The sequence below is a fragment of the Mastacembelus armatus genome, chromosome 17, assembly GCF_900324485.2.
Source record: "Mastacembelus armatus chromosome 17, fMasArm1.2, whole genome shotgun sequence".
Taxonomy (NCBI): Eukaryota; Metazoa; Chordata; class Actinopteri; order Synbranchiformes; family Mastacembelidae; genus Mastacembelus; species Mastacembelus armatus.
Window position 1 is genome coordinate 21,958,065 of NC_046649.1, and position 13,151 is coordinate 21,971,215.

Consider the following 13,151-nt stretch of genomic DNA (forward strand, 5'->3'; position numbering starts at 1 on the left):
CGACATAACTCTGTCAGACTAAAGCACAAAAAATATGAACTCAAATTTGCTCGTGTAGTAACATGTATCTAATCCTAATTATTGCAAACATGAATCGTAGCTTTAATAGCGGAACTGAAATCAGTCTGTTTCTGTATCATCAACACATGTTCCCATCTTTATATAATTTAATATGAATGGTTTTTGTTTTTCTTCCACCTTGTAAATCAACCTCTTGAGTCCCTGCGTCCCCTTTGGAGACTTTAACTACAAATCATCAGGCTGTTGCATTGTTGTCCAGGCACTGAAGTAAACAGCCGTATACCCTGTCCCCCACTTTGTTGTGTTATGCGGTAAAATAATGGAAATAATCTGTTTAAGCCCCCGAATGACTTAGTTTTTATACTTATCAGGTCAATGCATACAGAACCAAAAGTCTGGTTTTAGGAGTTTTAAACATCTTGTCCGTTTTCTCCGATAAGAAACATAGCGCCGTGGAGTAAAACGTCGAACAGGACAGAAACATAACCAATAAATCAATAAACATTCATGCACAGGAATCCTCTCTGCCAGACAATAAAACAATTCTCACTTGTTGCACATTTAACACAAGATTTTTTAACCACTGGCTGTTCGCGTAGTGCAAAGCGAACCCGGAAGTATGCGGCGATGAGACCTCTCGCTCCGCCTACAAACTCTTCGGCCTTAAACGGACTCGTCGGTCGACATTTTCGGCACAGCATCATCAGCGCTGACGTGGAAACTACGTGAGCGAAGGCACAGGCCGTGCACCCATGCTGTAATTAGTGACGAGGCACACTACGTAAAACTTCGGTAAGTCGCTGCAAAGCTGTCGCATTTTTCGTCAGCGCCAGTTGGGCAGAGTTGGAGGAAAATGTGCAAACACGTGTGCGGTGCGGAACTTGTCATTAAAAGTTTGCGTTGCGTTCAGGCTGATGAATTAGGCTGATCAACATGGAGTAATAAAATGTTCTCAGTCGGATCAGTTGGCAGCAGATCCCCTCTGTGCAAGTTTACAGAGCGGCGTCAAGTCACCCGGAGTAAGATGGAGGTCGGAAGTTGGTCGAAAGACGTCTCTTCAAAATAAAATATTCTGAAAAACCCGTTAACATTTATGAAAAATCAACACTTCCTCTTATTTATATAACTTCTAGTGAAAAAGATACATACGCTGTGTGAAATGAAAGTGTAAAAACATGAAACCTACTGGGGGAAGTCACCGTTCAACTTATTTTTCACTTGTATTTTTAAGGAAGGGAAGTTTGCTTTTTCTAATGAACTTCGTGCGCAATTTGCTCAGCGTGACCTACTCACAGTGCGCGTACATAATGTTACTTACAGGACCAATAAAACGTGTAGAGTTAATTGTAGGGGGTTTACCTTTTAAAGAAACTGAAATCAGGTACATTTTGTCTTCTGCTTTGATACTTCACAAGCAGTTCTTCTGAAACCTGAACTGAGATGTGGGAATTTATATATTATATATAAATTTCATGAATAAACGTTTTCTGTTGATGTGTGCTTTATTTAAAAAAAAAAAAAAAAAAGCCCATTCAGTGCCACTAATGTGGAAATATTTGATTATCTGCCAGGAATAAGCGAGTATAGATAATGGATAGATTATTATCTGCTTTCTGAATGACTGTACATCAGTCAGATCTTTGTCAGGCTCAGTTTTCATATCTGTTTTTAACCATGTCAGTTTTGAGCCCACATCTGAAGACCTGTATATTAACCCTTAGGAGTCTATTGGGCTGATTATGAAAACTTAGATAACTTCTATTTTATATTTCCCCTTAAAAAATGTTTACCACGCTATACCATGTTTGATATCCTTTTGATCATGCAGCTGTGATCAGTGATTCCTAAGAGTTAGAAATAAAAGCTTGTCTTATCCAGATCTGTGCAGCTTTTCTCTGCTGCTGTTGTTCCCCTTTTCTTTGCCAGTCTAAATAATATTTGAGTTGGTTAACGGCTGCTGTCCTGCAGTGTCACACTGTGCCAGTTTCACCTGGTGGCTGCCACTCATGCTGTGCATGAGGAATTGATGTTATGTAAAACAAATTTATCACAAGCTGAATAAACAGTGACTGTCAACAAAGATCCTCAGGCAGGTCTTTGTGACTCAGACACAAACTGGCCTCTAATCAAAGCATGCAGTTTACCAGACAGATGAAAAGAAACTGAATTTGAAGTGTACCTGTGGTGTTTGGCAGCGTTAACTGGCATAAACAGTGTTATTCAGAGCCTAGGTGGCAAAGTTTTCACATGAATGCTAAATAATATTTCAGTTTCTCAGTTTAAGAAGTGACAGCTGGTCATTTTACGACTTCAATCACGTGTTATAACGTGTTTTCTTTCTGGGGTGACATTTAAACCTCAGCATGCATGAAACTTTCCATTAAGTCAAATATAAAATAATCATTTAAAGTCGAAAAACGGCTCAAAAAGCAAAGAATATCCAGATTCATTGGAAGAAGAAATAGGATCAGGAAATAACTCTTTTTTTTTTAGAGGTGAATGACATAAATAAAGTAAACTGCTTAACTAAAGGTTAACTAGTCCTGGTCAAAGCGAGTTTGCCGTCACCTGAAAACACCATTTGTATGTGATCTCTGATAATGGTATAGGGGAAGGAAATATTGGCATTAGTCAGCCTCAGTACTGGGATCAATTATCTGCTTGTTAATCGATCTTTCCAGGTGATTGACTATGGACACCTCGGGATCATCTCAGCTGGACAGCAGTTTACAGGACTCAGCGACTGATGGAGAGGAGAACCACAGCGGAGGTAGTCCATCATCTGCAGCCCCTACTCAGGTACACACACCGTGAAGCATTCAGCTATTTATACTAACAGGAAGTACAACCGGGAATCACTTAAGAGTGTTACGGTTCTGCAGCATTAAATTGTGTGCTGGTTTAAATAATCAGCTTTCTCTTCTTTTTACGCGTCTCATAATGTTCATTCGATCTATTTCTGGCATTATTGTCTTGATATTTGCCAGCAGGTATCTGTGGCAGCAGAGTCTCCTGGGGTGACTGTTGTCCAGCTGTCCGATGGTCAGACGGTGCAAGTCCAAGGGGTGATCCAGGCCCCTCAGACCTCGGTCATCCAGTCACCACAAGTCCAGACTGTTCAGGTGAGAGCCTATGCTTTCCTTAGTACTGACTTAAGCACAGTTTGCCAAACTGAGAACAGATTAGGCTGTAATATACATGTAAGACTAACCATAAGCACCATAGTTTGACTACAGGCTATACAAATCTGCATCAGCCAAATAAACACTTTGAGGTCAATTCTCCAGTTGGTCAAGACCAGTCCACATCAGGTCTGAGTTATTTCAGAGCTAGTTTCAAGTTAAGTCTGTGCCAAGTTTCCAGTCAGTTTGAGTCTCGAGTCAAGTTTCAAGTCATTCAAAACATGTCCAGGTCAGAGCCGTTGGAGCAAGTCAAGTCTACCGGAGAAAGTCTTGAGTCAAGTCTCAGAATCATTCAGGACTGCTTGAACTTACGTCTAAAGTCAAATTTCCAAGTGAAGGTTTCTCAAACCTAAAGATCTTTATATCACCGTCAAGGAAAAACTGTGTCAGAGCTGTTGTAAACAAACATGGAACAGTAAAAACCATCCTCAGACAGGTGGAGTCTTGGGTTATGAAGGTAGACTTCCTGTGTTAGTGACGGAGGATTGAGGCATCATGTGTAGGAGTGATCATGGTATAATGCTACGCATCTGTTAATAGGATTGATGTGAGGTCTAAGCTCATCAGTCTAACCTTCACATTCAGGAGATGTTTGTTTTTGTGTCTGGGCAGGACGACCTGCTCCACAACCCGTAGACACATCAGGCGACACCGATCGGCGTGGTGCTGATGATGTCAGACCCAGGCCAGAATTCATAATGTTATTGTTTCTGTGAATGATGTGGTCTAGAGGCAGAAAAGCCTCAGTGCTTTCCAGCACTAGAATCGATCAGCTTGTCAATGGGAAGTGAAAAAAACACTCCCCATGAATTTTATTGGTTTACGCGCTGCAGAGCTTCTCATGTCTGCAACATGGTTTGCAGAGCAGAGGTTACTCTGTCGTCTTTTCAAGGAAGCTGGTTATGAAAAAGATCCAATCTCTGAGCTGCACAGTAAGACAGAGCAGAGCAGCACGACAAAGCGGTTTTGTTCACTGACTTCATATCAGCAAGTTTCATCAATAGCAAGGTCTTCTTCACGTCTGAACCTTTACAGTAACAATTACACTGTTACAGGAATAAATATCCCCTGTCACTGATTCTTATAGTTCTCAGTGAGCCTGTTTGTTGGACTGTGACAAAATCTTATGAACCTCTGCTTCCAAAGCTTAACCCCAGCACTAACTTCCAGTCCTGTAATTGTCAATGAACGGACGTGGTCGTGGGCCTGTTTAACCTGGCATTAAACACATTTGCTTTGTCTGGTACTGACATTGTCCTCTAACAAAGCCATACTAGCCTTTGTGTTGGTAATGCACAATCATTACACACCAGTGTGAGTCATAACAGCTCACTGATTGATGACACATACACAGATCAAATGCATGTTTGTTTTTGTTCCAACTGTGTGATCTGGGTGAGGAAATGTCAACCTGTTTATTCATGTGTTAATCCTTAGCATCCTCAGATAATTATACACTCGACAAAAGTCTCTAAAGACGTTTAATGGGCTGAAAAGATTAAATGCCTTTCACGTTTGTGGACGTCATCCTCCTCTTTCATAATTTCTGTATAAAACTCATCACAGTTCACCCATAAAAGCCTGTGCATGGAAGGTAACACCTGTTCAGTATCACCATAGATGATCCTTAGTTTTTAACAAACACAGATTAGTCACCACACTGGATGACTGCTTCTTTTCTACAGATTGCTACTGTGGCAGAGCTGGATGACGACGAGTCAGTCACAGACACTCACAAGAGACGCGAGATTCTCTCTAGGCGTCCATCTTATCGGTGAGAAGACGTAAACAACGGGGTGATAAACAGCCACAACGTGTGACAGAGTGAAAAGTCTCGTAATATCAAAATCTCTGGAATTCTCCTCTCCTCTAGAAAAATCCTCAATGAGCTTTCATCGGATTCGCCAGCAGTTCCTAAAATCGATGAAGAGAAAACAGAGGAGGAGGTGCCGGTCTCAAGTGAGGCCTCGGCATCGGTGCCGACCTCAATCTACCAGACCAGCACAGGACAGTACAGTGAGTACACACAGGAACGGGACTTCCTCAGCTCAGTTCACCTGCTAACTGGAGTTTGAAAAATTCACTTTCCTGTCGCCTGCAGCCAAGTTGTAACTGAACTTTGACTCTACACAGTTGCGATTACTCAGGGAAGAGCCATCCAGCTGAGCAGCCCCGGAGTGGAGGCCCACCTGGGGGCCCAGACCATGACAGTGGCCAGCTCTCCCACCCCTCAGCCTGGAGCCGCCATCCTGCAATGTGCGGCTCAGCCTGGGGACTGTTCACAGCAGTTCTACATCCAGGGGGGACAGGTGCTCATCCAAGGTAGGTTCTGCTGATTTTAATGAAATTTAGTGTGTATCCTGTATGACCAGACACTTTGGGATGACTTGGCAGAAGAACGTTCAGGTTATAGTCATCTTAGGTTTAGAAACTGTAGAAAAATGTGTGTAATTTTAGTAAAAGTGCTTTTAAATACAGAAGTGAAATACACAGTTTCCTCAGGTACAAATCTGCACAAAAGTCTGACACCTGGCAGCATGAGGGATAACATTCATCTCAGTGAGGACAGAGACGACATTCTTGGTAAATCATATTTAACTGAAGTCACAGGATTCAGGCCTGGATCAGTTATTGTAAATAAAAACGTGCAGGGTACATCCACAACCCTGAGTGTTAAGATCCATAGTCCACAGTTTGTCCTGGTACATGTTTCTGTGTTTCAAGTCAGGAGGATTCACTGTGAGGCTGGAAGTGTTGCTCACAGGAACATGTTCACACATACAGAGACAAATCCCTGGACCGTCAACAGCTGCCCATTCATTGTCAGTGGAACTCAAACGCTGTCGCTGCCCGAGACAGACCGAAGGAGCCCGGCTACGTGACAGCCCAGAGTTGGGGAAAGCTCAACTTTATGCAGATATTTAGCAACAGCCGGGTGAGAGCCAATAGGGATTAGCTTGGTTCCAATAGAAACAGAAGCAGAGTTTTCTACCCCAAAGGTAGAAGAAGCTGGAAAGCAAAGTTATTTACTTGCTGGCTCCGGTGAGAGAAAATTTTGGACACATTATGTAACACATCTCTCTCTTGAGTTACAGACACATGAAGAAGAACGAGAGCAAAGCATTTAATTTATGTGCTTAAACAACACACCCCAGAACTACAACATCGCTGGAGCTCAGAGACAGCCAATTACTTTGTCTTCATATGTGTGAACCAGAACAGACAAACAGAAGTTTAGAGCTTTGATCGTTTGAGACATCCCAGGCCAGGTCCTGGTCCAGGTCCAGCATAGCAGGGATCAGCAGGAGCAGCTTGGAGTCCAGTCTTCTTCAGCTGCTCCACTAAAGCTGCTAACATGGTGTTTTTCACCAGGACAGGCCTCAGTATGAAGGTCTGCCTACACTGAGGGCAGCTGTAGATATTCTTCTCATCCTCTTCATCCCAGATCCAGACAGATCGAACAGTGAAGCATTTCTGGGTCCAAATAAATTCCTCGTTCCGCCGTATGTCAGTGAAAGTGAATCTCCGAATAGACGGATTCACTCAGCACAAAAAGAGCTCTCCCTTTCTCCGCTCACGTGTATTCGGTGATGAGGTGTGAATGGGCCTGTCTGCTCTTGCGGTTTGCACTCACGTTGTCATCGCAGTAATGGGAGGGACCATGGGTACGTCTGAACACAATGGAATTTGCTGCACCCGCACAGTTAAGAGAAAGACATATGTTTTATTTACAGGGTGCAACAGGTTTATGTTTCAAAACACGTCATGAAGCAGGAAAAATGCATTAAAAAGTGTGAGAGTCAGTGGAAGCCCACTAGTAGCAATGTTACTTCAGCCTATTAGCATATATCCTGTTTTAAACCTTGAGTTTGGATCTACAGTGCTGATTTTGTTTGGCAGACAATTATTGCAGAGCAACACAGAAGATTAACAGCCATATTATTTAATTTACAATTAGATGGGACTTATAAACTGCTCAGGTACAGACGTCAGACACAAAGACAATCAAGAATCAATTGATGTTGATGAGTGAATGAAAAGTACAGACAAAAAAACTACATTATTCAGATCTGTTCATTTCTTTAGAGACTGAAGAGACTGAAGTAATAATATAAAGTATATACAATATACATTTGTTTATAATTATATATTATTATAATATAATTTATAATCATAAACATCTGACCGTACATTTTTTTATTTTTTCTTCAAGCCATCTGGAGAATTGATGATGACTTGTGTTTGGCTCAGTGAAAACCCTTAAGGGGTTGGCTTTGGTGTGTGAGCAGTGGACCGACTGTGGCTGTTTGGAACAGTTATTCTCACTAACCTTTCAGTTAGTTAGTTTAACCTTCTTTTAAGACACAAAACACAAAATAACTCCAACCAGGGTGTTCAACAGTTTGCACAGCAGCCACTTGGGACACAATATCCTCTTGTTTGTTGAGCGTCTCTCTAGTTGCGTCACTAGGGCTAAAAATACAACCCCCTCCACTACAACCACCCCCTTCGGCTCCCCCGCCCTCCCTGCCCAGCTCACACTGTGCTCCTCTTCAGCGTCTGATCCACGGGGGGAGGGGATGGTGGGAGGAACTGTAATCCAGGGTGTTTTACTGACTTCAGCAGGCTGGAGTGATGTCATTGTGATGTCAATGCCTGTTATTGTAATCAGACTGTAAAGTTGATGAGTGACCATTCTGATGCAGAGCGAGCCAAGGGAGAAAAGGGAGAAGGAGACGGAGATATTCAAGTGAAGCAGAAAGGAGTGAGGGTAGAACAGTGTTTTTGTGTGGAGGTGCTTTGCTGCCGTGGGGCTGGATTTTTGGAAACAAGAGATGGCTGTAACTGGGGATGAGACTGAGTCAGGTAGAGTTTCTCTCATACATGTTTGCTTCTTGATGCCTGCATATTTGCTTTCTACTTTTTAGGTCATAGGTATTCATGCATGTATTGCATAAGATTTCAACTGTGTTCCAATAGGTATTTATAAGAATACACCTGCAAAGGAAGGAGCAGAGTGAAAAAAGATTATTTCCAATTGTAAAAGCAGATATTTCTCAACTTTATATTACTTTTAAAAGGCTTTTACATGTGTTTTGTAACTGAGGAGGAAAAATGACAGGAAAAAGACTGGACAGCTGTCCTTCCCGTTTCAGCACTGTGACAGTTCAGGGTTGTGTTTAAAAAAAAAGAGAGAGAAAGTGAGAGAAAACTGATTTAACAAGTCAACAAGCATTAGGTTAGTTGGCTGTACTTGGTTCCTGTAGACTGTATCCTGCTGTTACACACACACACACTCAAACACACACACACTCAAACACACACACACACACACTCAAACACACACACACTCAAACACACACACACACACACACACACACACCGCCCGCTGTCTGAAATGCTCCAGTGGTTGTCAGGCAGAAGGCAGGGAGGGGGGCAAGAAGCAAAGAGGCGGGTGGCAGTAGGGGAGTAAGATAGTCGTCGGTTTGACGTCACTCCAGTTTCCTGGAACAGAAGCCAGGCAGGGAAGAGAGAATGTAAAATGGGCGAGTGAGATGCACACACTGACGTCAACACAGCCCGAGTCACTGTTATCACAATGACAGAGAAAAACAGAGACACTCTGTGTGTGTGTGTGTGTGTGTGTGTGCGCACACCTGCTGTGTCTCTTTTTCAATGTGTGTGTGTGTGTGTGTGTGTGTGGACAAAGTGAACAAAGTGAAAAAGACAAAGCGAAATGGTGAGAGACAGAAGGCAGAGCGGTTCAGAGTTGACTCATCATTGATGACTCAGTTCTAACAACATATAAACCACATCCAGAAAACTGCTTTTGCTCGTTTTTCTAGCATCAGTAACACGTATCTTTCAAAATCCTGTAAACTACCAGTTCTCAGCAGATGTGGGTAACACACACACACGTTACCTCACAGACACACCAGTGAGCTTACCTGAGACGTATGGAAAGTCCAGGGGGGAGAAACTAACCTTTGTACAAAAAGAGATAAGGGAATGTGCTCATGAATGAACAGAACATAATGTTAACCAGTGTTGGTAACATTTTGCAAGATGTTGACACATGTTGTTACAGGCTAAGTAGCAGCTTCCAGCCTGTTGCTTACACTTTTACAACTCTAACGACCAGAGGAGCCACCAAAACCTGTTAAATTCCTACGGTTACAGCCACTTGACACTAATCCTACAACATAAATCACTTATTCCTGTGCACATTTGAATAACGAAATTATTATTATACTAATCTGTGCATGCAGTTTTTTTGTAGTCATCACCCAGTGGCCAACAAAGGGGTTGTATTTAACTACTTACCTATAACAATCTGCTAATAACTACACGTTTCACACATCAGTGAAAGACATTTTCCATGTTCTCTGTGTAAACAGGAAGAAATCTTAACATAACACAGGGCTTCTTTAATCCACTTTGCTTCTGTGTTATCCGTCGTCTTAGGTATGATATAATGGGTCAGTCACATTACACTGTCCACAGGAACAGTCATGGTCAGAAAAAATGTTTAAGGCAGGAAGGACAGCAGATAAGCGCTTGTGGCTGAAGCTGCTGTCTGACATCCTCTGGTGAAACATTTACATGTTTGCTATATTTATAAGAGGGGAAATTGTGAAGCAACAGACTCTATGATTGAATCAGTGTCAATCATTTTTTTTCTCTGTTGTGGATCCACAGCTGCCACAGGAGACCTCCCTGCGTACCAGCTGCGGTCGCCCAACTCGAGTCTGGCTCAAAGCATCGTGATGGCTGCATCCCCAGGCGCCATGCAGAGCCCGTCATCACAGCACGCCGAGGAGATCACCCGCAAGAGGGAGGTCCGACTGATGAAAAACAGGTAGGACAAAAGTAGGTTTCTGGAAATGAATTTGAGGTGAATCTGCCATTATAAGTTCTTAATGAAGAAATCAGTATGTCACTGTTACTGCTGAGAAAATAAGCTTGTTTATTGCACATTAATTTAATAAAGCAGCACTAAAATGTCAACTGAATGATTTTCCAATTCACTCCCTGGAATGAAAAGACTTTGATGGTCTTTTTGTTGTTGTTTTCAAGTGTAAAGCTGCAGTTTTTATAGATCTGCAAATGTTTTGGTTTCACTGTTGAAGTTTGACAGAGAAGTGCTGCAGCAACTTGAGCTTCTCAAACATCTGCTGACATGGATTGTGTATAGTTAGCATTTTGTCTTGACCCTGTCATCAGCAAACTTAAACATATTTTATATCGTGTCTTCATTCTCCAGGGAGGCAGCCCGTGAGTGCCGCAGGAAAAAGAAAGAATATGTTAAATGTCTGGAAAACCGTGTGGCTGTGTTGGAAAACCAAAACAAAACCCTGATCGAAGAGTTAAAGGCACTGAAGGACATTTACTGCCACAAAGCTGAGTAGCAACATCTGTTTGTGGTCACAGACTGAAGACAGTCCCGTTTACAAACTACTACAGCAAAACAAAGCAAGAAAAGACTCTGGAACAAAAAACTGCTTTGACCGTCGCCGTCTCTCTGCCCACTCAGGCCTGGTTACGCCGAATTCAGAAGTGTCCGGGGTTTTCAGATAGCTTGAGCTTGCCAGTTTCACGCTTGTTCTTACCTTGTGCTCTTTGCATGTGAAGACTCAAGTGTTGTACACACTTTGCTTGCTGTTGCTGTTGCACACGGCCAAAGCCAGCCAATGAGAGCCAGCTGAAGAAGAGGAACAGGAAGAGGAAATACAGGTGCTTCCTGAAAATGTGCCGCTCAAGTACAGAGATTACGAAAAGACCTTGGCAGGTCAGCCAGGCCTCACTACCAGCAAGTTTCTCTTGAGTTCATGTGAGGTGTGCAAAACACTCTGCAGACACCCCACCAGCTGCAACTCAACAGTGTTTACCTGATAATCTCATTTGTGTAATTTCTGCTTCTGTTTGTAGTCGCTTCATGCATTCCTTCATGTGAAAACACAACTAAGATGAAATGTGTTAAAGCATTTGTCAGTGAAGTGATTTCCTGGATCTCATCAACCAGTTTTCCGTTTGTATAGATATTCTCGATTTGATCAGAGAACTTTTTTTTTAAGAAATACCAGTGATGCAAAACTCAATTCAAGATGAAAATCCTCTTATGTTTGGCTGCTTATGCACACTACTTCAAATATAGTTAAAACCAGGGTAGAGCGAGATTATCTGACCCACAAGCTGCTTAGCAAACATCTAAAAGAATCTTTTTTTCATCACTGAAGTGAAGTCGATTGTAGTATTTGAAATAACGCAGCACAACTGATCTTTAGTCAAAAGCACAGAAAGTACCAAAGTGTCTGTTTGGGTGTTAGTAGATATTTGTAATCTACAACATTTATTTGATGACTTTCACTCCATTTTTTTAAAAACTAGCCATTAAATGTCAAAAATGTAAGTGTTTTTTCTGTTCAATCTTGGGAAACGTTGATTTTTGCAAAGAAACAATGAGTCATAACTCATAACTAAGAGGAACTGTTGTGCTTTACCACCATGCAAGCATCTGCTTTGCTCTTCAAATAATGGATATCCATTGTTAAATAATACTGTATATGATTTTGACTCTACATTTAAATGAACAGATTAAAGGGTGACGCCAATATTTCCATTTTATTTTGTAATGTAAAGACATTTTAACGATGATAATATATAATCTTGTGTTCAGGTTGCTGGTGATTTTAACGACTGCTTGCTTTCTCTGTTTCAATTTATGTAGTTTGAGTTCGTTCTGCTGAATTTATTTAATTGTCAGGTTTGTAGAAAGAGCACTTCTTGATGTAACACAGCGTCTCCTTTGGCCGCCAAAGCTCTGTAATTAACAGATAGACATTTAACTACTGTTTAGGTCACTGACGGCAGTGTGGATCATCCTGTGGCAGTCTTGATATTTACCAAACCAAATGACCTTTGGCTGCCTGTGTTCACACCAAAAAAGCCCCTTCTGTGAAATCTATATTAAGGCAGATGGTGAGAATTTTCAGCTTTTCTTCATCAGCTGCGTTAATTTTCTCTGCATGTAGATTTTTTTTTTTTTTTTTTTGATGTTTCAAGTGGCTCCATCTTTTACCTTGGTGTACTTCCTTGTTTAAATTGTAAAACCAAAACAATGTTTTGTTTATCTAATAAAATATTCAAATGTGATATGGGTTGGGACTTACTGAGACCTAACGTTGTCTTTTTCACTCCTCTTTGAATAAGTCGGTTATAGAGGAAAATTCACAAAGTACACACACAACTTACATCGAGAGCAAAGAGTACAGTGTGATGACTGCGTCCCTGCAGCAGCTCCAGCCTCTGCTGTGCAGCCATATGTTGTGTGAGGCAGGACTTCTGTCTTTTAACGTCACAAACCAGAGACTTGAGTTTTCTCTGGAAGCTTTCTGAAAGTGTAACTTGACATAGTTTCACAAATGAAATAACACAAGTTAAAGCGTTCGTTTATAAAAGCTGTATTCTGGTGAAACGAACAGCAAAAATAACGTCTAAAGGATGTGGCTTTAAGCCCAGTCGTCAGGAGCCAGTGCAAGGAAATTACTTTTTAAAGGGAGATGGCACATGAAAATGATTTGTTTCCATAGCAACCCCTTGTGATATCGAATTGGCCTTGAACGGGTTGATGGTGATAAAAGCACAAATAAGTCTGTTTCTTTATTAAAGTGGGAGTTTTCTTCCTCATAGCGACGTGTTATCGTCTGATATGCACCAAATACATGAAATAAAACTGTTGTAGTGCACGCAAACAAGTCCTCTCTCCAAACAACACACCCATACAAATATCTTCTTTTATCTTTTATAGACACACGCTGAATAAATACATCAAACTGTCCCTCTCCTTCACACACACACACACACACACACACACACACACACACAGGTGAATAGGTTGAAAGGCAGAAAAATGCCTCTGAGGGAAACCTTCACATTGCTGTTGATGAA

The 13,151-nt window shown here is 41.7% G+C and overlaps 1 protein-coding gene and 1 long non-coding RNA gene across 3 annotated transcripts; one reads left to right on the top strand and one right to left on the bottom strand.

Annotated features, from left to right (window-relative positions):
* Window positions 1–665: 665 nt before the first annotated feature.
* On the top strand, window positions 666–12,142 carry crema (cAMP responsive element modulator a). Of its 2 annotated transcripts, XM_026314063.1 has the most exons (8): window positions 666–813; window positions 2,703–2,820; window positions 3,012–3,143; window positions 4,889–4,977; window positions 5,077–5,219; window positions 5,337–5,525; window positions 9,903–10,062; window positions 10,468–12,142. In XM_026314063.1, the coding sequence occupies exons 2-8, from the start codon at window positions 2,713–2,715 to the stop codon at window positions 10,610–10,612; spliced, it is 966 nt and encodes a 321-aa protein (XP_026169848.1). In that variant the 5' UTR covers window positions 666–813; window positions 2,703–2,712; the 3' UTR covers window positions 10,613–12,142. The 2 variants fall into 2 exon arrangements, with proteins under 2 accessions (XP_026169848.1, XP_026169849.1); XM_026314064.2 differs by lacking the exons at window positions 666–813; window positions 2,703–2,820; window positions 3,012–3,143; ... (1 more) ...; window positions 5,077–5,219; window positions 5,337–5,525 and adding an exon at window positions 7,784–8,069.
* On the bottom strand, window positions 7,131–9,903 carry LOC117152748 (uncharacterized). Its single transcript, XR_004463283.1, has 2 exons — window positions 9,152–9,903; window positions 7,131–8,201 (listed from the first exon to the last, which is right to left on the bottom strand). It is a non-coding gene; the product is annotated as an uncharacterized LOC117152748 (long non-coding RNA).
* Window positions 12,143–13,151: the final 1,009 nt, after the last annotated feature.

What these genes read in the sequence shown, in the direction of transcription:
- crema (XM_026314063.1), top strand. Translation starts at nt 2,713, where the DNA reads ATGGACACCTCGGGATCATCTCAGCTGGACAGCAGTTTACAGGACTCA. An exon ending in CATCTGCAGCCCCTACTCAG is followed by an intron (nt 2,821 to 3,011) that starts GTACACACACCG and finishes ATTTGCCAGCAG; the next exon opens with GTATCTGTGGCAGCAGAGTC. An exon ending in GGGACAGGTGCTCATCCAAG is followed by an intron (nt 5,526 to 9,902) that starts GTAGGTTCTGCT and finishes GTGGATCCACAG; the next exon opens with CTGCCACAGGAGACCTCCCT.